The 20551-nt window shown below is 37.9% G+C and overlaps 1 protein-coding gene across 4 annotated transcripts in view; it reads left to right on the top strand.

Annotated features, from left to right (window-relative positions):
• Positions 1-20551, top strand: part of GPATCH2L (G-patch domain containing 2 like) — a 75793-nt gene that overhangs the window by 30436 nt on the left and 24806 nt on the right. For 3 of the 4 annotated variants that reach the window (XM_003924577.4, XM_074392944.1, XM_074392945.1), the window contains exon 9: positions 14851-14945. The exons of the other annotated variant lie outside the window; for it this stretch is intronic. In XM_003924577.4, the coding sequence (XP_003924626.1) occupies positions 14851-14945 (95 nt within the window). The remainder of the gene's footprint in view (positions 1-14850; positions 14946-20551) is intronic. 4 annotated transcript variants of the gene reach the window in all.

Raw genomic sequence — 20551 nt, 5'->3', positions numbered from 1 at the left:
TCTGTAATGAATTTGCTTATTAGCTTCTTTTAGTGGGGTTTGGTTTTTCTTTGGCTCTTTTGTTCCCACTTTATCCCCCAGTCTCTCCCACTAGAATATAAGCTTCGAAGGACTGGGATGTCGTCCTGTTCCCTGATAACTCCTTAACACCTAAAACGGTATCTGAGACTTGTTAGGCATATTTAACATATGTTAGTCAAATGAATGACTCCTGACAAATATAAATTCTTTTAGGTGACATGGGAAGTAAATACAGTTTTAATAGTAGCATCCCCTGCAGGGCTGTTATGCAGAAAAGAATAGCTAATAGGCTGAACCCCAGAAATTTTATTATTTCTGGTTGCACAAAGAATTTCTTTCCAAGGTTCTGATAATTCTTTTTTATTCCTAATAAGTTCTTAAATGGTTATGTTCATAGATTTTGAGGTGCAGGCTGCACTAAGTTACTCTTCCATGGATACAGTTAGAACTTGTACTATGGGCTATAAGAATAAATTTTGCACCATAACCTACTGCCAGATCTTTCTACTGAAGAAGTAGTGTTTCTGTATGAACGTCTTTTGAAAAGAGAGACCATCACAAATGGTGTTATTAAGAATGCCCTGACTATAACATAGTGAGACCTTGTTTCTACAAAAAAATAAATAAAAATCAGTTGTGTCTGGTGATGCACACCTGTAGTCTCAGCTACTTGGGAGGCTGAGGTGGGAGGATTGCTTGAGCTCAGGAAGTCAAGGCTGCGGTGAGCTGTGATGATGCCACTGCATCCAGCCTGGGTGACAGAGTGAGATCCTTTCTCTTTAAAAAAAAAAAAAAAAAAAGTGTGGAAAATTGGAGAATGATATAAACTACTAGTAGTAAGGCCTTTCCTTCAGTGGCATGATGTTTATTCATCATTAATTCATTCAGCATTTGCTGGCATCCTACTGTGAGCCAGCCTCTTTGTTTAGATACTGCCCTCAAGGAGCTTACATTCTCACGGGGACGTCAGGTATGGAAGTTAACAATTACAATAAAGATTTGAAAAAGCACAGAGGAAGGGCCCCTAACTTTGAGGCGCAGGGAGATCTTTTTAGAGGTGGTTGTGCTCAAGCCGTCATGGAGGACAACAAGATTTTAATTCATGGGAAAATAGTCCTTTAGCTTTTTGTCTGTGTATATACTACTTGGGAAAATTATTTGAGTAGCATCGTATCATGTCAGAATGCTGAAAGTGGATTACTTTCCCTCCTCTCTTTACCTCTGCTACCTAAAGCTGTGCTATGCTGAGATCAGTATTCATACTTTTGTCAGGTTTCTTTTTTCCTTTAAAAGCCTTATCCTGTGGCTGGACTAGGCATCAGCTTCTTGTTTCTTTGTGTATCTCCTTATCCATATCACTGTCTTCACTCTCTTGCCTGGCAGTGTTTGTGGCTAAACTTGGAAACATAAGGAAGTCTCAACTGTGCTTCTGGTATACTCAGCTCTAGGGTAATATTTCTTACTGCTTTAGACCATTACTAAAGCAAAGGAGAGAGAATGTGGACAATAATACATTATCTTTGATGTGTTACTTACTTCTACACATTGTACACAAGGCAGTAGATACCAAGTGGGTTGCATACATGAAGGTTCTTTGGGAAAGGGGAAGAAAATTTTTAAACTTATATTTATTTATAGCTGGTCCTTCAAAAATTTTTTTGTTTTAAATTATACACGTGTCTAGTAGCACATATTTATATTTTATATATATGTAGTACATATATAATATTTTTTTCAGATTTTTTACTCATGAGGGTGCACATCAGTAAAAGCTTGGCCACCACTGCTTCATGGGAAATGATCAGCACAAGTGACTTCTATGCAGCTTTTAGGAACTATGAATGAAGACATACTGAGCTCTCAGGGCAACCAGTCACTCCTTTGGAATAGTGGTCTTCCTCCCCAGCAACGGGTTAGTGAAGAAGGAACTGTCCAGCTCCAGTGTGACAGCCTGATGAGACTGGATTCAGAACTAGGCAGTAGGCTTTGCAGAGAATGGATCATTTAGCAAAAGCCAGGCACCAAGGAGGAGTGTAAAGGAGTAGTGGTCGCAGGGAAGAGGCACGTGAATGACTGTACTAAAAACTGTTTCGAATGGAAATTATATCTTTTTCTTGTCCCATTTTATTTGTAGTAGGGAAACATTTCTTTCAAAGCATATGGGCAGCATTGGAAATTTCACATGCATCATTATCATGGTGTGTGTGTGTGTGTGTGTGTGTGTGTGTGGCGACTATGTTATCATTAGTGGTATAATTTTATTTTGCAAAGAGAGAAGTGTTTCCTGTTTTATCACAGCTTTCCCTGAGGAGGGCTGGTGTACTAATTTGCTGTATTGCCTCCTGGCTGTTCCCAGGCTGTTTTTCCTCTTCATCATGGAATTTTTAATGGCCCTACTGCCTCTTGGGAAGCATGTGAGGAAGAGTTCCTCAGGGAGTGCTTCCCTTTTTTCACATGCCTATAATTAATCTCCTTTAAGAGCACAAAGAGTTTGATAATCATGCCTGAACTATGAAGGTTCCCTCCTGTCAGGTTACTGAGCTGAGGCTGTTTTTTGCCTGGACACTGCCAATTCCATTCTCCCAAGCAAAAGCGAGGGCTTTTCAACAGTTTTCTCCCTGCTAGAACCGTATACCCCTCTAGTTCTCGGAATTGGCGGGGTGGGGTGGAGGAGGCATTGTAAGAGTGGTGCATGGGGCTGGGCACGGTGGCTCAAGCCTGTAATCCCAGCACTTTGGGAGGCCGAGGTGGGTGGATCACGAGGTCAAGAGATCAAGACCATCCTGGTCAACATGGTGAAACCCCGTCTCTACTAAAAATACAAAAAAATTAGCTGGGCATGGTGGCGCATGCCTGTAATTCCAGCTGCTCAGGAGGCTGAGGCAGGAGAATTGCCTGAACCCAGGAGGCGGAGGTTGCGGTGAGCTGAGATCGTGCCATTGCACTCCAGCCTGGGTAACAAGAGCGAAACTCCATCTCAAAAAAAAAAAAAAAAAAAAAAAAAAAGAGTGGTGCATGACCTCAAAATCCTTTCTTGTTTAGTATTTCATTGCTATAAACAAATAAATAATTGGACCATAATCTAAAAATAACACCTTATTGATGTATCATTTTAATACAGCCCAGATGGCAGGTGCAGTGGTTGGGAGGGAGAGTTTTGTGGTCTTTGTACCATCTAATAGATTTTGTGGATTTCAGGAATACCACTCTGGAAATAGTTAACTTGGTGGTTTTCAACCTTGGCTGCATGTTGGAATCACCTGAGAAGCTTTAAGAAAATATATCCATGCTGGGCCCCACTTCCAGAGATTCTGATTTAATTGGTCTGGGGGGAGGCCTAGACATTGGCATTATTTCAAGGCTCCCTAGTGATTAATACGCAGCCAGGGTTAAGGACTGTTGTCCTAAATGCATAAGGTTTTGTGACTGGTGCTTTGTAATTTGCTTAACAGGGGCTCCCATTTCATAATTGGCACGAACTCTGTACTTTGTTATAGTAAGCACCATTCCTTATGATAGGTAGACGTCTGGATTTCTCTTAGCTTTGGAGAACCTACTGCAGGTAAGGAAGAGTCTAGTGTTTGCACAGTGCCCAGCATGTAGTTCTTAATAAATGGGTGGGGGTCAGAGTTTTGTCAGATGGATGTATGGATAGTTGGATAGTTGATTGGGCTTGTAGATGAAATCCATAAACCAACTGTTTTGGTTTGGTTGTTTTGGTTGCTAGTTTTGGGATTTGCTGTTAAAGTTGTAATACTTGAATTGATATTGATGTTAAGAATTGCTGCTGCTCAAACAGCAGATGGTGTGGTTGGTGTTCCGGTAGAGGCAGTGGTATTGTTAAGGGCCCAGTCACACACTTGTAATTAGAAGACTAGCGCTGCAAGCAGTTTTTCCCAAAATGAGAGATTTGTTGATTTTGAAGGATAGTTTTTCTTACTATTATTACCAAAGAAAATGATAGCTAGAATTTATTAGTTGCTATATACAGGTCAGGTGCATCAGTGTGATGCATAAGTCACCAGTTGCAGTTTTTGAGAGCAAAAGCTTTTCATGGCATTGCTTTAATTTTCTCTAACTCAGAAGGAAAGGTCAACTTTTAGTGACCTTTATTTTGGAAGGTAATTTGGTCACACATTACCATTTAAATTTATTCTTTCCTTAAGCTCTAAAATAGCAAAGCATGGATATCTTCTTTTCATATAGGTCAGCTTCCTTTGTAAATAAACTATTTTTTCTTTGAGAAATCTTACTTTTAGTTGCAGTAAGGATGGCAGATACCAGCCTGGTGTGCAAATATTATACGTGTTTCTTAATGAATCAATGAACTCTCATAGCTTCTGCTTTCTTTATAGTCCATTGGCATAGGTAGTAGGAGATTAAGAGGGTGGCTATTAGTGTCAGACAAACCTGGGTGAGAATCCTGGCTTTACCCAGGCAAATGACTTAATCTTCCCATATCTTAATTTCTACATCTTTCAAATGGAAATATCAGTACTTTTTAAATTGGGTGAGTGGGGATCAAAATGAAATAATATATGTAAATATTAACATCTTGGTAACCAATATTATTTTTGTTATGTAATGACTGCCCTACCCTGTCCTTAGGATAATTGCAATTTTAAAAAACTGAGTTGGCTTCCAGAGTCATTTGCTAATTAGATGAATACAGATTCTTGAGGTGCTTAAATGACCTCAAATGAACTACAAGAGGAGGTATTTGGACAGTGTTGGGGTTAAAATAAAAAAAGAGAGAGAGAGACCTTCATGCCCATTAGAGAGTTGAAATAGGATAGGCTGAGCTCATTTGTAATTCATTTTATCTGTTCACAAACGTTATGATCTGCATATCAGAGTTGTGTGCCCAGCTGGCTGTGCCACTTGACAAGGAGTTTCAAAGAGCAAGAAGACGACTCACTTCATGCTATTAATTTTGACCTTTGGAGCCATAATAAACAGCCTGAGGTTTTACCTCAGGGCTTGGGAGAAAGAACCTTTTATTAGTCCTGTATCTGTTGAGGATGCTGTGAAGTACAGTGGTGCTTTCTCACCTCTTTAGTGCCTCGGTTTCGGCCGTGTGTGAAGCAATGTTTCTGCTGTACTATTGTCTGTCAGGCTGCCTGAACCTATTGGAGCTGCCCATTGTATAGTACACAGTTCTTGAATCTTTTGTCCTCTGTTGGGGGGTCTCATTGACAGTGGCTCTCAGCTGGCTGGCATCTTACTGCCTAAGTGAAATGTTGAAAGCATTTTTTCTCTTCTCTTTTTCCGTTGTAAAATACTCATCTTTCCCACTGATGTGAAATGATTCGGCTCTTATGGGTGGCATGAAACAGCTTCATGATATGCCTACGTTAGACCAGCTAAGGGACTTAGATTAGGGAGAATTTTCAGGTGTCAGTGAGCAGTTTGTCACAGACTACTGAGGGTTAGATTTAAGTGAAAACCATTAGTGGAATTGCTCGGATTGCTTCCTGTTAGATAAGCCTCCTCTGTTTCCTATGATAATTGTGAAGTGGTTTTTTCCTTCCTAGCTGCCCCTAGTGCCATAGACCTAGATCTTTTCCCAGGTGCAAGTCTGTGAAAATAGTTCCCCTCCTGACTGCTTAATAAATGTCAGTAAACCCTAAAGGTAAAACCACGTATGAGAAAGGAGTCTCACATTTAATCTAGGGATTAAATCCCTAGGTTTAATCCTCCTTTTTCTCTTTTTACCCTAGCACTTTACTTGTTCTCTGATTACAACTCATTGTCTCAGAATATTAATTCTTTCTTTAGGAATTGGCCTTCCTACTATGTTGTGAGCTCCTGGGGTCAGGACCTCAGCTCAGTTATCTTGTGTCTCCCTCTGCACATCCAGCGTGGTATTTTACACAGGGTAGGCCTCCATAAATTTTTGTTAAAAATAATTGAAGCGAATAGATTAGTAATTAAGGAGAATAATTGGAATATATGATATATATGACCTTTGGTCCCTAGAAACATCACATTTTTTCCTGGTGTGGCTTGTGTTAAAGAAAAAGTATAGAACACAAATACCCTTTTACATTGAATTTTATTAACTTTTTAATTTTTAATTTTTGTGGGTATGTAGTAGTTGTATATATTTATGGTGTACATGACATGTTTTGATACAGGCATGCAATGCGTAATAATCACATCATGGAGAATGGGGTATCCATCCCCTCCAGCATTTATCCTTTGTGTTACAAACAAACCAGTTTTACTTTTTTAAAATGTACAGTTCGATTATTATTGACTATAGCTACCCTGTTGTGCTATCAAATAGTAGATCTTACTCATTCTTTCCTTTTTTTCATACATGTTAACCATCCCCATTCCCAACCACCCTCACTACCCTTCCTAGCATCTGGTAACCATCCTTCTACTCTGTATCTCCATTAGTTCAGTTGTTCTGATTTTTAGATCCTACAAATAAGTGAGAACATGTGATTTTTGTCTTTCTGTGCCTGATCTGTTTTACTTAATATAATTATCTCAATTTCCATCCGTGTTGTTGCAAGTAGCAGGATCTCATTCTTTTTTTTGGCTGAATAGTACTGCATTGCGTATATGCACCACATTTTCTGTGTCCATTCATCAGCTGATGGATACTTAGGTTGCTTCCAAATTTTTTCTGTTATGAACAGGGCTGCAGCAAACATGGGAGTGCAGATCTCTCTTTGATAGACTGATTTCCTTTCTTTTGGCTATTTACCCAGTAGTGAGACTGCTGGATCATATCGTAGCTCTATTTTTAGTTTTTTGAGGACCCTCCAAACTGTTCTCCATAGTGGTTGTACTGATTTACATTCCCGCTAACAGTGTATGAGGGTTACCTTTTCACCACATCCTTGCCAGCATTATTAGTTGTATTTTGGATATAAGCCATTTTAACTGGGATGAGATGGTATCTCATTGTAACTTTGATTTGCATTTCTCTGATGATCAGTGATGTTGAGTAGCATGTCTTCTTTTGAGAAATATCTGTTCAAATCTTTTGCCCATTTTTTGATTGGATTATTAGATTTTTTTTTTCTGTAGAGTTGTTTGAGCTCTTTATATATTTTAATTATTAACACTTTGTCAAATGGGTAGTTTGCAGATACTTTCTCCTATTCTGTGGGTTGTCTCTTCACTTCGTTGATTGTTTCCTTTACTGTGCAGAAGGTTTTTAACTCATTGTGATCTCATTTGCCATTTTTGCCTTAGTTGCTGTGATTGTGGGGTATTACTCAAGAAATTTTTGCCCAGACCAATGTCCTGGAGATTTTTCCCAATGCTTTCTTGTAGTAGTTTCAGAGTTTGAGATTTCAGATTTAAGTCTTTAATCTACTTTGATTTGATTTTTTTATATGGTGAGAGATAGGGGTCTAGTTTTATTCTTCTGCATGTGGATATCCGATTTTCCCTGCACCATTTGTTGAAGAGACTGTCGTTTCCCCAGAGTATGTTCTTGGCACCTTTGTTGAAAATGAGTTCACTCTACAGGTATGGATTTGTTTCTGGGTTCTCTTTTCTGTTCCATTGGTTTGTGTGTCTATTTTTATGACAGTACAATGCTATTTTGGTTACTATAGCTCTCTAGTATAATTTGAAGCTAGGTAATGTGATCCCTTCAGTTTTGTTCTATTTGTTTAGGATAGCTTTGGCTAATCTGGGTCTCTTGTGGTTCCATATAAATTTTAGAATTCTTTTTTTTATTTCTGTGAAGGATGTCATTGGTATTTTGATAGGGAATGCATTGAATCTGTGGATTGGTTTGGGTAGTATAGACGTTTTAACAATATTGATTTTTTTAATCCATGGACATGGAATATCTTTCCATTTTTTTGGTGTCTTCAATTTCTTTCATCCATGTTTCATACTTTTCATTATAGGGTTCTTTTACTTTAATTCCTAGGTATTTAATTTTATTCGTGGCTACTATAAATGGGGTTAATTTTTTAAATTTCTTTTCAGATGATTTCCTCTTGGCATATAGAAATGCTGCTGATTTTTGTGTGTTGATTTTGTATCTTGCAACTTCACTGAACTTGTTTAGCAGTTCTAATAGTTTTGTGGTACACACGTTAGGTTTTTCCAAATGTAAGTTCATATGATCTCCAAACAAGGATACTTTGACCTCTTCCTTTTCAGTTTGGGTCCCCTTGATTTCCTTCTCTTGTCTGATTACTCTGGCTAGGACTTCCAGTCCTAAATTGAATCACAGTGGTGAAGGTGGGCATCCTTATCAGGTTCCAGATCTTAGAAGAGAGGCTTTCAGTTTTTCCCCATTCAGTATGATGCTAGCTGTGGGCCTGTCGTATATGGCTTTTATTATGTTGAGGTGTGTTCCTTCTATACCCAGGTTTTTGAGGATTTTTACTCCATCTAAAAAAATGAACTTTTCATTGACTTTAAAAATGAGTGATTTTTGAAGGTGAACTATTCCTTAAACTAGCTTGCCATTTGCAGACCAACTGTTTTCTCTCCTTAGGAGTGACTCTAAACATCCTTTTTCCAAATCTAAAGCAGTCACTTCAGTTTTTTTTTTTTATTTTTTTTTTTATTTATTTTTTTGTGTGTGCCAACATTGGTTCTATTAAACATGCATGCATTTCTCAAAGTATTTTTTTTCCCCCTAAAAGTACATTCCTGCCCCAAGGACATAGTGATCTGCCCAGTTTCCTAAGTAACACTGCAGTTTTAACAACTCACCTGATCTTTCAATTACCTGCAGTAAAACAGAAAATAGAAATGTGTTTACGCGTGGATAGAAAGAATCCTCTTTCCATTAATTGTTAATCTTCACCTTCACACTTGTGATAAGAATTTTGTGACTTTTTCTGAGGTAAGAATTTTTTTTAAAAAGAGTGTATTTTTTGCTTTTAGTGCTCATTTTTCCAACTCTGCTCTGGCAGATGCCACCAAATTGGGGAAACTATGACACTCTGAGGGGAAGTACTGATCCCACGCTAATACTGTGAAAGAAGCACATGCCCCAGGTTTCACTGGCCTGAGTGAAGACTGTCCCTGAGGCCCTGATCAGATGAAACAGAAAATGTAGCCTGTCTTTTCTCTAACTGCATCTATATGGGGAGCAGTATTTTTATCTAAATTTATATTCATTTAATCATTCTATTATTCTTTAGGTTGAATAGTTAGATCTCTATTATTGATTAGGTTGGCTCTGAGAATTTGGTAGATTTTTCAGTTCAGTAATTTTCAAAGTAGATAGGTTCTTTTCAGAATTACCCAGGGAAAAATTTCAAAATATATTTGTTACTGATTCTGCTCCCACTCCTGCCCAGAGGATCTTGAAAGGGATATGCGTGTTTTGTAAAAGCTCCTTATATAATTCTGATAACCATTTGCCACTCTAGTTGAGAAAGAAGTTTTAACTTGGTGGAGACTTTAACTTGTACTTAGCCTTTTGTACACTGCCTAATTGAAAGATCACTTCCCCTAACACATTACATAGTTTGCAACCCAAGAACAACCATATACTACTCTTGAAAAAGAGTTCTGAAATACCTGGTTAATCTTCTACCCTTTCTACTTGTAGGGAGGGTCTCTGTGTTGGTGAGAAAGAGAAACTCAGACTTTTTTTATCTGTCCTTTTTTTTTTTTTACCACATTTGTGCTTTTGTCCCTTTTTTAGTTTCCATTTGGAGAGTAAACAGTAATGCTTTCAAAGTAAAATCACACACATCAAATAAATAACACATTAAAAAGAAAAGGAGCCAGGTGGTTAAGTACCCCAAAATGAAAATGAGGTTGAGGAGGTGGTCAACCTCTTTATTTTTCCTTCCCTTCTTTAATTTTTTTATGTCTGCAATTGATTATCTGGAATTATTTGGGGATTAAAAAAAAAAAAAAACTGGAACTGCCTCTTCAATAGGAAGCAGAGCTGTAGCAGTTGCCTTACCCACATGCTAAGGTTTCCCAAAATAATACAGGCGGCCTTGCCACCCCCACAGGTAAGATTCTTTACTCCTGAACAGAGCTGTCCTAATATTCTGGATGTGCCATGCTGCATGGCAGCTTCCATTTCCTGCCTCTAAATCTTCTTGCTCTAAGCACCCACTTCCTTCTTATTTTTCCCAGGCTTGTTCTTTTTTCTTCTTCTTTTTCAAGTTTTATTTTATTTTAAAAAATCGACACATAATGCTTATACATATTTATGGGGTACACGATGGCATTTCAGTACATACAATAAATATGTGATGGCCAAATCAGCGTCATTAGCATATGCATCTGCTCAATCATGTATCATTTCTTTTTGTTGTGAACATTCAATATCTCTTTCTAGCTATTTGCAACTGTAATATGTAATTGTTAACTTACTGTTAAGTCACCTTACAGTACTATAGACTGCTAGAATTTTTTCCTCCTATCTAGCTGTAAGTTTCTCTCTTTTAATTCTTCTCTAGCCCTCCCTTCTGTTACCCCAGCCTGTAGTATCCTCTGTCCTCCTTTTTACTTCTGTGAGATCAACTCTTTTAAGCTTCCACTTATGAGTGAGAACTCACGGTGTTTAACTTTCTGTTCCTGGCTTGTTTTCACTTAACCTAATATCCTCTAGTTCCATCCCTGTTGCTGTGAATGACAGGCCGTATTCTTTTTTTTTTTTAATGGCTGAATAGTATTCCATTGTGAAACAGGCCTGTTCTGGGTCCTCTTCCTTCTTTGTCCTCTTGGGTTCTTTCCAAGCAGATGAGGCTTTCACATAGAAAAATAAATCTTCCCAAGCTGTAAACTCTAGTAGTACTAATGTTCGCTTAAAATCAAGAAAGAAGCAAAATGTCTTGCTGTCCTTTTATAACAGTTTGTTTCTCTTCTTCCCTCCGTAAATCGTGTCTAAGGAAGGGGCATAGAGAAAAATATCCTTGTATAGTGACAGCTAAGGTATCATGTTGTTCTGCCTCCTATGAAATAGCTCTCCAACCTCAGAATAGGTCTTAAGAGAAATGTTTTAAGAGGCAAGGATTATTTAAATTGAGTTTTAAAAATGAATATACCTTCTGTTTATTGATACCTTAGTTTCTTTGTTATTCATATTCTGTAACCTGAAAAGCTGTGCAGCTGCAGGCAGGACTTGGCTACAAGTTTCATCAAGGCAGAGATTGTCTCTTGTTTATCTCTGTATCCTTACAGTTTAATATAGAGCTTGGCACAGAGTAGGTGCTCAGTAAAAATTTAGTGAACAATGTAAGAAGCAACAAAACTGCTTAGTAGAAAGGAGGTAGTTCACAAAAGTACCTACTTTTACAATAAAATAATTGACAAGCTTCATTATTTGATTTCCTTAGAAAATCTTTAGCTCTTTCGTAAGTTATAACCAGAGGAATTTACAAAATCTGAAGGATTGCCGGGTGCGGTGGCTCAAGCCTGTAATCCCAGCACTTTGGGAGGCCCGAGGCGGGTGGATCACGAGGTCGAGAGATCGAGACCATCCTGGTCAACATGGTGAAACCCCGTCTCTACTAAAAATACAGAAAATTAGCTGGGCATGGTGGCGCGTGCCTGGAATCCCAGCTACTCAGGAGGCTGAGGCAGGAGAATTGCCTGAACCCAGGAGGCGGAGGTTGCGGTGAGCCGAGATCGTGCCATTGCACTCCAGCCTGGGTAACAAGAGCAAAACTCAGTCTCAAAAAAAAAAAAAAAAAATCTGAAAGATTTAGGATATTCAAGACAACAGTTGGAAGTAGGAATGGGATGGTAGAAGTAGACCATTTACTGCAGAGAGAAGTAATATGCTGGAGGCATAGCAGTCAAGGGTCACTTAATGTAGAGACAATTGACTTGAAGGCTTAACAATATTGCCTAGAGGAGGAAGGACCACCTGAACCATTGAACCCGCAATAGCACCCTAAGACATTGCTGTATAGTATCCTGTGTGTATAATAGTAGGTAATTAATACTCTGTTAGCTAAACAAGCATTTTCATTAAAAATTATTAAAAAGTTAAACATTGTAGTGCTGAAGTAGTTTTTTAAAAATTCCAAAATGACACTATCATTCCTTGAAAGTGTGAGATAAGTAGTACTGACTAGATCCATAAAAGAGTTGATAATAGCGCCTTCACCCATGTTACTGACATATATCAGACATGCAAAATGGTGAAAATGTTGGATGAGGGACAAATAAAAGGCAGTATTTGTGTAGTTCAGCTCAGGTTGATACGCCAAGAATTAATATCTTAGTACACTTCTTGGGTACTTATGCTTCTCATTTTGCATCTGTCTCATGAAACACAGCATATTGTAAACTGTGATCTTGAAGAAGCAATGTTTTTAATTAACTTTTTATCGAAGGATAAACATACAGGGAAGAGTACAAGCATCCAGATCAAGAGAAAGAGCATTACGAGAAAGAACCCCAGAAGCTCTCTGTGCCTCTTTCTCCTCCTGTCCTCCCCTCACCACTGTGGTAGAGCGCCGCCATCCTGACATCTAACAGTTACATAGTTTAGCTGGAAGCAGTGGTGTTAACATTTTTCCTGTAACATTTTGAAGGTTTCTTTAATGAGCTTCAGATAAAGAGGAAAGAAGCATGACTACACACTATGGCTTTTGTTTGACTTTGTTTCTCCTTCTGAATCATGCCTGAGGATGAGGATGATTGAATGAGATCAGAGTGCTTGGACAGTCTCAGTTTGGGTCTCAAGTCCCATGTTTTTGGAAAAGGTGGATGCTCTATGTGTTCTACATTTCTGTGTTTTGAGGAGGAACACAATTTTGTAGTGTCACTTTATTTTCTGTTTGTGTCCGGACTTCAAAGGGAATTGCCACCACTCCATTCAGAATGAAGTCCTGTCTACCTTTGATGTTGTCATTGATGTTAATTTATTACTAAATCAGCATGCTGCTTAGACTTATTCCCAGGATTTATGCAAGGTATGAAAAGGGAAATGTTTTCCCTATTTTACACATTCATAATTAGCTATTTAGAATTAACTTGTTTGGGCTTTCAGAATTAATTATTCATGAGGTATTTGACTTAATTTTCTGTACGTGACAGAGTGACCAATAAGAGGTGCTCTGGATGGAATTTTCCAAACCACTAGCATTGTATTGTAAATCTCAGCCTGTAACATTTTTGCATTCCTAAAAAGTTTCTTAGGATTTTAGTCAAATTCTTGTATTTTCCTATTTATAAATTGAGTTGACTCTTAAGCTTTTGCTGTTTAGAGAAGTGAAAGAATGTGTGTGTGTGTGCATGTGTGCACACACACACACATGCATGCACCCCTTTCAACTGTGGAAGTTACCATTTTCGGAACTTTCTGAGTCAAAAAATTTGTCCATTCCGCAGCTGTCTTGTTGCCTTGCCAACCAGGTTTTCAAAAGGTTTGTCTGAGGTTCCAGTTTTCAGAGTACTAAGAGCCTTGATCCTCAGCTGGGACTACTGATCAGGAGTTTATCTGGTATCATTTTATATGTTACTGACTTTGACTAGTTTTTTAGAATTGTGGTAAAATGTACGTCATGTAAAATTTACTATTTTAACCACTTTTAAGTGTTCAGTTGGCCATTTGAGTTTTAGAACTTTTATTCATTTATAACATTTCTAATCAACAACTAGTGAGGATGACCAGTGTGCCTTGAGCTAGGGTTGGTAGATCATTGATCATTGGAAAATTATCAAAGAAATGTAAATAAAGTTTCTGTTCTCAAGATCTCTATTCTTAACCTCAAAGAGGTTGAGCCTTCTTGTTTCATTAGAGAAGCAAGATGTATACACACCAGTTAAACATTGCTTCATGGTAGATGAGGCCCAAATGTTCAAGGAAAGCTTTGTGTAAAGGTGAGACTCATGTTGGTCTTTAATCAGGGGCAGGATCTGTCTAGTTTGAGAGGGACAAAATCTTAACATATGTAAAGATTTTTATTTACTTCTTATTTTGAGTACAGTACAATGCATTCTTGGGGAACAGTGGTGAACTAAAATACCATACCAGCTATTTCAGTGTTAAGCCCATTGTCTTTTACAGAATCCTTTGCTTTTAAAATAAGCTGAATATTCAGATGAGGGAACATATTCTTGTCGCATAATTAATATTTTTATTTTCTTTTTTGTCTGTAAAATAAAAAAAATTTATATTTTAAAAAGTCACAGAAACCAAATTCACTTAACTTGTGATATAGACAGTGTTAAAAATTCAGATTTACATGACAAGAGGTTAAACTTCCTATTAAAATGATGTGCAAATATCTGTGTTCGTGCAGCATTAAACTTTTCAATGTATTACCTCTTGGGGGTGAGTATTTCCTTAGTGAGTTTAGAACAACTGTGGTTATAGTTTTTATGAAAAATAATTGTATAAAAATAAGCACATAATGAAACACATATTTATTGAAATTAATCTTGAATGTCTGCTACACTGAAATTAGGTAAAAAGTTTAGAATGGGTGTGTATTGTGGATAAAGATTGAGTTATTATTATTCTGAATAATATTGTCCCAATGCTTAATGGCAAAAGATGGTGCCCATTTTGTTTGTCTGTAATGGTTCAAGGATTTAATCTGGACTACACGTAATGTCTTAAAATAAGAATTAGACCATCCTGGTCAACATGGTGAAACCCCGTCTCTACTAAAAATACAAAAAATTAGCTGCACATGGTGGCGCGTGCCTGTAATCCCAGCTACTCAGGAGGCTGAGGCAGGAGAATTGCCTGAACCCAGGAGGCGGAGGTTGTGGTGAGCCGAGATCGTGCCATTGTGCTCCAGCCTGGGTAACAAGAGCAAAACTCCGTCTCAAAAAAAAAAAAAAGAAAAAAAAGAAAAAAAGAAAAAAAGAATTAAAAAGTTCAAACCATTTTTTCTTTTCTTATATCTGCAGACAGGCAAATGTACACTGGGGACCACCATGTTCACGTGACATCAAGAGGAAGCGGAAACCAGTGGCCACAGCATCTTTGTCTAGCCCCAGTGCAGGTGATTACATGCAGTTAACATTTACTGAGCATGTACCATGTGTCAGGCGCTAAATTATGTGTTTTGTATACCTTTTCATGTAATCTTTGTGATAGTGTAGGTCATTTTATTCCCATTTTACATGGGAAAACTGAGACTATAAGAAATAATTAGCCTAGTTCTCCCTGACTCTGAAGTCTACGTGTTTTCACTGTTACTTGGCTTTCTAGAGTTTGAAACCCTATATTCCACTGTCAGCAGTCTCCAGTCATCTGAGCTATTGTTCTATCACAGACAGGTCCATGTTAATGAAAGTCCAGGTGAGGTGGCAGTTCAGTCAGCAGTGAAGCAGTCACATGGGGTTATTTACTTTCTTCTTTTGCAGACAGTACAGTACATTCTTCCTGCTTTTATGTATAAGTAGAACGCTAATATTTTACTGGTCGTGACATTCCTAATTAAAAACAATTTTTTAGGCTAAAACTTTTCAGTTTTTTTTTTTTTTTTTTTTAAAAACAAAACTAACACTAATCAGTAGAAGTGAAAATAGTGGTTCTCTTTGATCGGGGGTAGTAACCAAGAGAGGGCACAAAGAAGCCCTCTGGGCTGTTGGCAGTGTGCCATATGGTGAGCTCGGTGGGGGTGTATGGCTGTTTAGGTATGTGGAGTCTGGAGCTGTACACTTAGGATTGATGTCCTTCACTGTGTGTATGTTATCCTTCAATGAACAAAAGCAGATAATTATGTATTTATTAATATATCAGTGATAAAACTGGATACTGAATATATCATCAAATGCTTTGTTTTCTTTAGTAGAAAATACTACCTTTAGTAGAAAATACTACCAGAGCAGTTGATAGCTGAATAGAGAGTAAACCGCAGACAGATGGGGAGGGAGCCCTGTCCTCTGCCTTGACTTAGTAAGTTTTGGTGAACTCTGAAATTGTCCTCCTTGAGCTTCTGTTTGGGGTGTCTGCTTGATGGTGGTTCATATTGGACAGTCTTCATCACAGGCCTGATGATTGTAGTACTTTTTTTTTTTTTTAGTGTCAGCTCTGGCCAGGCCCAGAGCTGAACTCTTTGCAAACATTATTTCGCCTAATCTTTGCAACAGCCTTAAAAGGTAGATGCTGTTTTTATTCCCAGTTTACACATGTAAAAACCAAGGCTTAACTCACTTCCCTAAGGCCACATAGTTGATAAATTGCAGAGCCAAGATCAGACCAGTTTCCCTGTGACTCCAGAGCTGTCCTCGCGAACACTGCAGGTGTTCTACTTTTTACATACAACAGGCTTAAGTCCAAACTATGACCCCGCATCAACACTCAGATCCTCATTCAGTCTATAGCATTGGAAGCGTTAAAAGAAAACCACCCCTCTTTTATCTTTTTGTTCTTTTTTTCTCCCTAATATCTTGCTTCTACTTTTAGCTTTTAATTATTTATAAGAGAGGAACCATTGGGAAGAGTTTAAAATCCTTATTTCATATTCAGGTTGGGAAATGTATGTGTGTGGGGTGGGCATTAAACAAGACCTGAGCATTAAACATTTCCCCTTCTGAGCCCACCTCCTCTCCTCTCACTTGTTGACTAAGCCCCGCTTCACTGAGCATTTTCTTTTTTTCTACCCACAACCTGAGTGCCCCATGGAGGTGAAGGACATAGCCTGAGTCTGTGCCATCAGTCAGGAGAACAAATGGGCTTGCTCTGCGTAACATCGGGCCATCTCGGATTCCACCTCTTTTATAGGAATGAGTGATGAAGAGAGGTGCGTTCCGCTTTGCCGCTGTATTAATACACATCAGGGGCCAGCTCCTGGCACTAAATCACGCTACTGCATACATCTGTTATCGGACTCTTCACCAGTGTGATGAACAAGACTGCAGATAGAGGCTTCCTTGTGTCATTCTTTATAGGATTTTCCTAAAAGAATAAATAGCTCAGATCTCTGCCAACACTCTCCCCTGTCACTGTGATGAATTCAGCTTCTTTCTTAAACATGCAGCCACAAATCTTTTCCCCTTTTCCCCTCCTCCACTGGAAGAAAGTTTTGAGTTGAAATTGACTGAATTTAAAGATATTAATAAGGCTAGAGAGGTGAAGAACAGGAAGAAACACCGTGTCTTCCTTGTCTTTTTGTACTAATAGTAACAAAAGGCCAAGGAAAAAGACTGTAAGTGACCATAGAGTTCTTAAATAGACCCATCTTGAAAGTGCAGCACCTTTCATTTTCTTTTTATCTTCATTCTCCTCTCCTTTATGGCTTTATAGCACGCAGGTGTCTAGTGGACAGAACCACACCCTGGATTTTAGTGAGCAAGCATGCTAACCCTCTTCTAAGACTTGGTACGCCAGAGCAGGATTTCCCAGCAATTGTCTCTCTCATGCTGAAGTGAACTAGCTGAATATGCTCTTAAAGAATGTACTCAGAAGCTGGGCGTGGTGGCTCATGCCTGTAATCCCAGCACTTTGGGATGCTGAGGCAGGCGGATCACGAGGTCAGGGGTTCAAGAGCAGCCTGACCAACATGGTGAAACCCCATATCTATTTAGAAAATACAAAAATTAGCCGGGCATTGTGGCACGCATCTGTAATCCTAGCTACTTGGGAGGCTGAGGCAGGAGAATTGCTTGAAATCCAGAGGCGGAGGTTGCGGTGAGCTGAGAGCATGCCATTGCACTCCAGCCTGGGCAACAGAGTGAGACTCCGTCTCAAAAAAAAAAAAAAAAAAGAATGTACTTAGAGAAGGAAAAAAAAAATGGATTATCTTCTCCAGAATTTGAGACTAAGTAGCTGTGAAAAACATAAACCCAGATGAAAACCAGACTTTGTTTTCTTGAAATGATTTTCTTCATCAGAATGGTAGATCAGAGCCATTGGCATGCAGATTCCAATCCTTAAAAAAGTAAACACATGGCTTTTGATAAAGGGGAATTGAGGTGACCGGAAATTCTGTTGAGAACTCAGCTATTTGTGTGAGTATGTTTTAGCTATCCCAAAAGCTTTTTCTGACCTTTCTCTTTTTGGGATAGGATATGTGTGCTTAGAGTATCATTCAGAAGGGTACCTAATAGTTAATCTGTTAATTAGTTACATCAGATTTCAAATACTAGGTCAGGGATAGAAGAGAGAGACACACAGAGAGAGGAGATTTGAATTGTCAAATGTATTATCAGATGCATTCACAAGAACAGGACTGTTTATTTTGCTCACTACTGTACCCCTAGCATCTAAATGAATACCTAGCCCAGAGAACAAACCCACTAGTTATTTGTTGTAGGAATAAATTTATAGAATCTTAAAGTTGAAACAGAATAATTTCTGATATATTCTAACCACATGGTTGGATTCAGTAGTTCTATTTAGGATGTCCCTTTTCTCAGGAGTCATAGGACAAATTCTTATTGCCCACTGTGTCTTTTTAAAACTTAAAGGTTTTTAAAAATTAAACATGTTTCTTAGTAAATATTGAATGGGTATAAAAGAACATTTATAGCAGATATGTAAGGAGTAAAGAAAAACAGGACAGCAAATATCCATGTACCTATCATTCACTTTAAGAAAAAGTTAAAATTTTCTTTTTTAAAAAGTTTAAAAAGTTAAAATCTTCTTTAAAAATCTTCTCTCTGTTCTCTTCAGAGGTAAAAGTTATTCTGATTGTTTTTGTTTATTGTTTGTCATTTTGTTTTTTTTCAAGTAGTTTTAGCAGACATATGTATCTTTAAGCAATAAATTGTCTAGTTTTGTGTTTTTGAACCTTGTATATATGGAATCAATCAATCATATTTTATGTTACAACTTTCACCCAGTTCTATTCTTGAGATTCATTCCTGTTTTGTCCTGCCAAAATCTATTTTTTAACTGCCATGTATATGGTATTCCATTGTATGAATGTGATTAATATACTATAATTAAATGTTCTTGATGGACATTTGGATTGTATTCCTGTTTTATGCTATTATGGAAAATACTGTACTGTTCTCTGGGAGAACAAGTGCAAACATTCTTCCAGGCCACTGCACACTCATTAGGATGGCTGTATCAAAAAACAGAGAACATCAGGTATTGGTGAGGATGTGGAGAAATTGGAACCCTTGAGCAGTGCTTGTGGGAAGGTAAAATCATGCATTGCTGTGGAAAACAGTATGTAAAAAAACAGTTCCTTAAAAAATTAAACATAAGACTACTATAGGATCCAGTAATTCTCTTTCTGTGCATATACCCAAAAGAATTAAAAGCAGAGACTCAAAATAGATTTGTGTACACCTCTGTTTACAGCAACATTATTTGCAGTTGTCAAGGTAGCAACAACTCACATGTCCGTTGCTGGATGAATAGATGAACAAAATGTTCTGTATATGTGCAATGGAATATTATGTAGCTGCTGAAAGCCTTTCTTATTCAGAGTGAAATTGGCATGTGCTACAACATGGATGAAGACATTTGCTAAGTGAAATAAGTCAGACACAAAAGGAGAAATATTGCGTGACTCTACTTTTATAAGCTACCTAGAAGAGTCAAATTTATAGAAACAGAAAGTAAAATGGTGGTTGCCAGGGACTAGGGTAAGAGGGAAATTGGGGGAAGTTATTGTTTAATGGGTACAGAGTTTCCATTTGAGATGATGAAAAAGTCCTGGTGATAAATAGTGGTAGTAGTTATACAACAGTGTGAGTATTCTTAATGCCACTGAACTGTTTACTTAAAAATGGGCAAAATAGCAAATTATATATATATTTAACTGTAATAAAAAAATAGCAAAAAAAAAAAAAGTTTTTTTAGGGTGGGACTTTTTTTTACTGAGGTTTGGTGACCATGTAGTAAGGCCCTCAAGAAACACACACACACACACACACACCCCTAGCTAGATATACACACACTATAGAGTAATAGCTTTCAAGATATTTTTACATTAACCCACAATGAGAAATTCATGTTTAAATATGTGTGTTGGTTGTACATGTAAATCTGAAATAAGTCTTGGGTGCACTCGGATATTTTCTATTTTTTTCATTGAGAAAAAAAGTAATGGTCATGACCCACTAAATTGATTTTGTGACCCACAATTTGAAAATTACTGTTCTAGGTTACATTCCTGGGAGTGGAATTATTGGGTAACAGGATAAAATTCAAACTTACCTAAATTTTGCCATATTTTAGTATATGTTTGTTCTCAGCAGAGTGGGTAGTGATGATGGTGGTTTGTGCCACTCTTCTCAGGGGCATTTGGAAATGTGAAGTAAATGTTGGTTTGTCACAATGATTGGGGAATGTTCCTGGTATTCAGCAGATAGGATCCAGAATGGTAAGTGTTCTGAAGTACACAGGACAGCCCTGCACAAGCCATGTCTCCTGTCCAGAATGTCTTTAGTGATCTTATTGAAAAATACTGGGCCTGATTGTGCTCTTTATACCATTTTCGATAGTGGTAACACTGCCCTATCGGAGGCACGGGTTGTGGCAGAAAGAGCGTGGGGTTTAGAGTCCAGTACCTGTGTTTGAATCTTGATATTTAACCAGCTCTGTTTTATTCTTGAACAATTTATCTGATCTCGCTATACCTCAGTTCCCTGATCTAGAAAGTGGAGATGACTACTAGTAAGCATTTACATTAACAAATAAGATCAT

Source organism: Saimiri boliviensis, chromosome 2 (genome assembly GCF_048565385.1).
Source record: "Saimiri boliviensis isolate mSaiBol1 chromosome 2, mSaiBol1.pri, whole genome shotgun sequence".
Classification (NCBI taxonomy): Eukaryota; Metazoa; Chordata; class Mammalia; order Primates; family Cebidae; genus Saimiri; species Saimiri boliviensis.
Note: the sequence above shows the minus strand (reverse complement) of the source record. Positions and strands in the feature narration are given on the sequence as shown.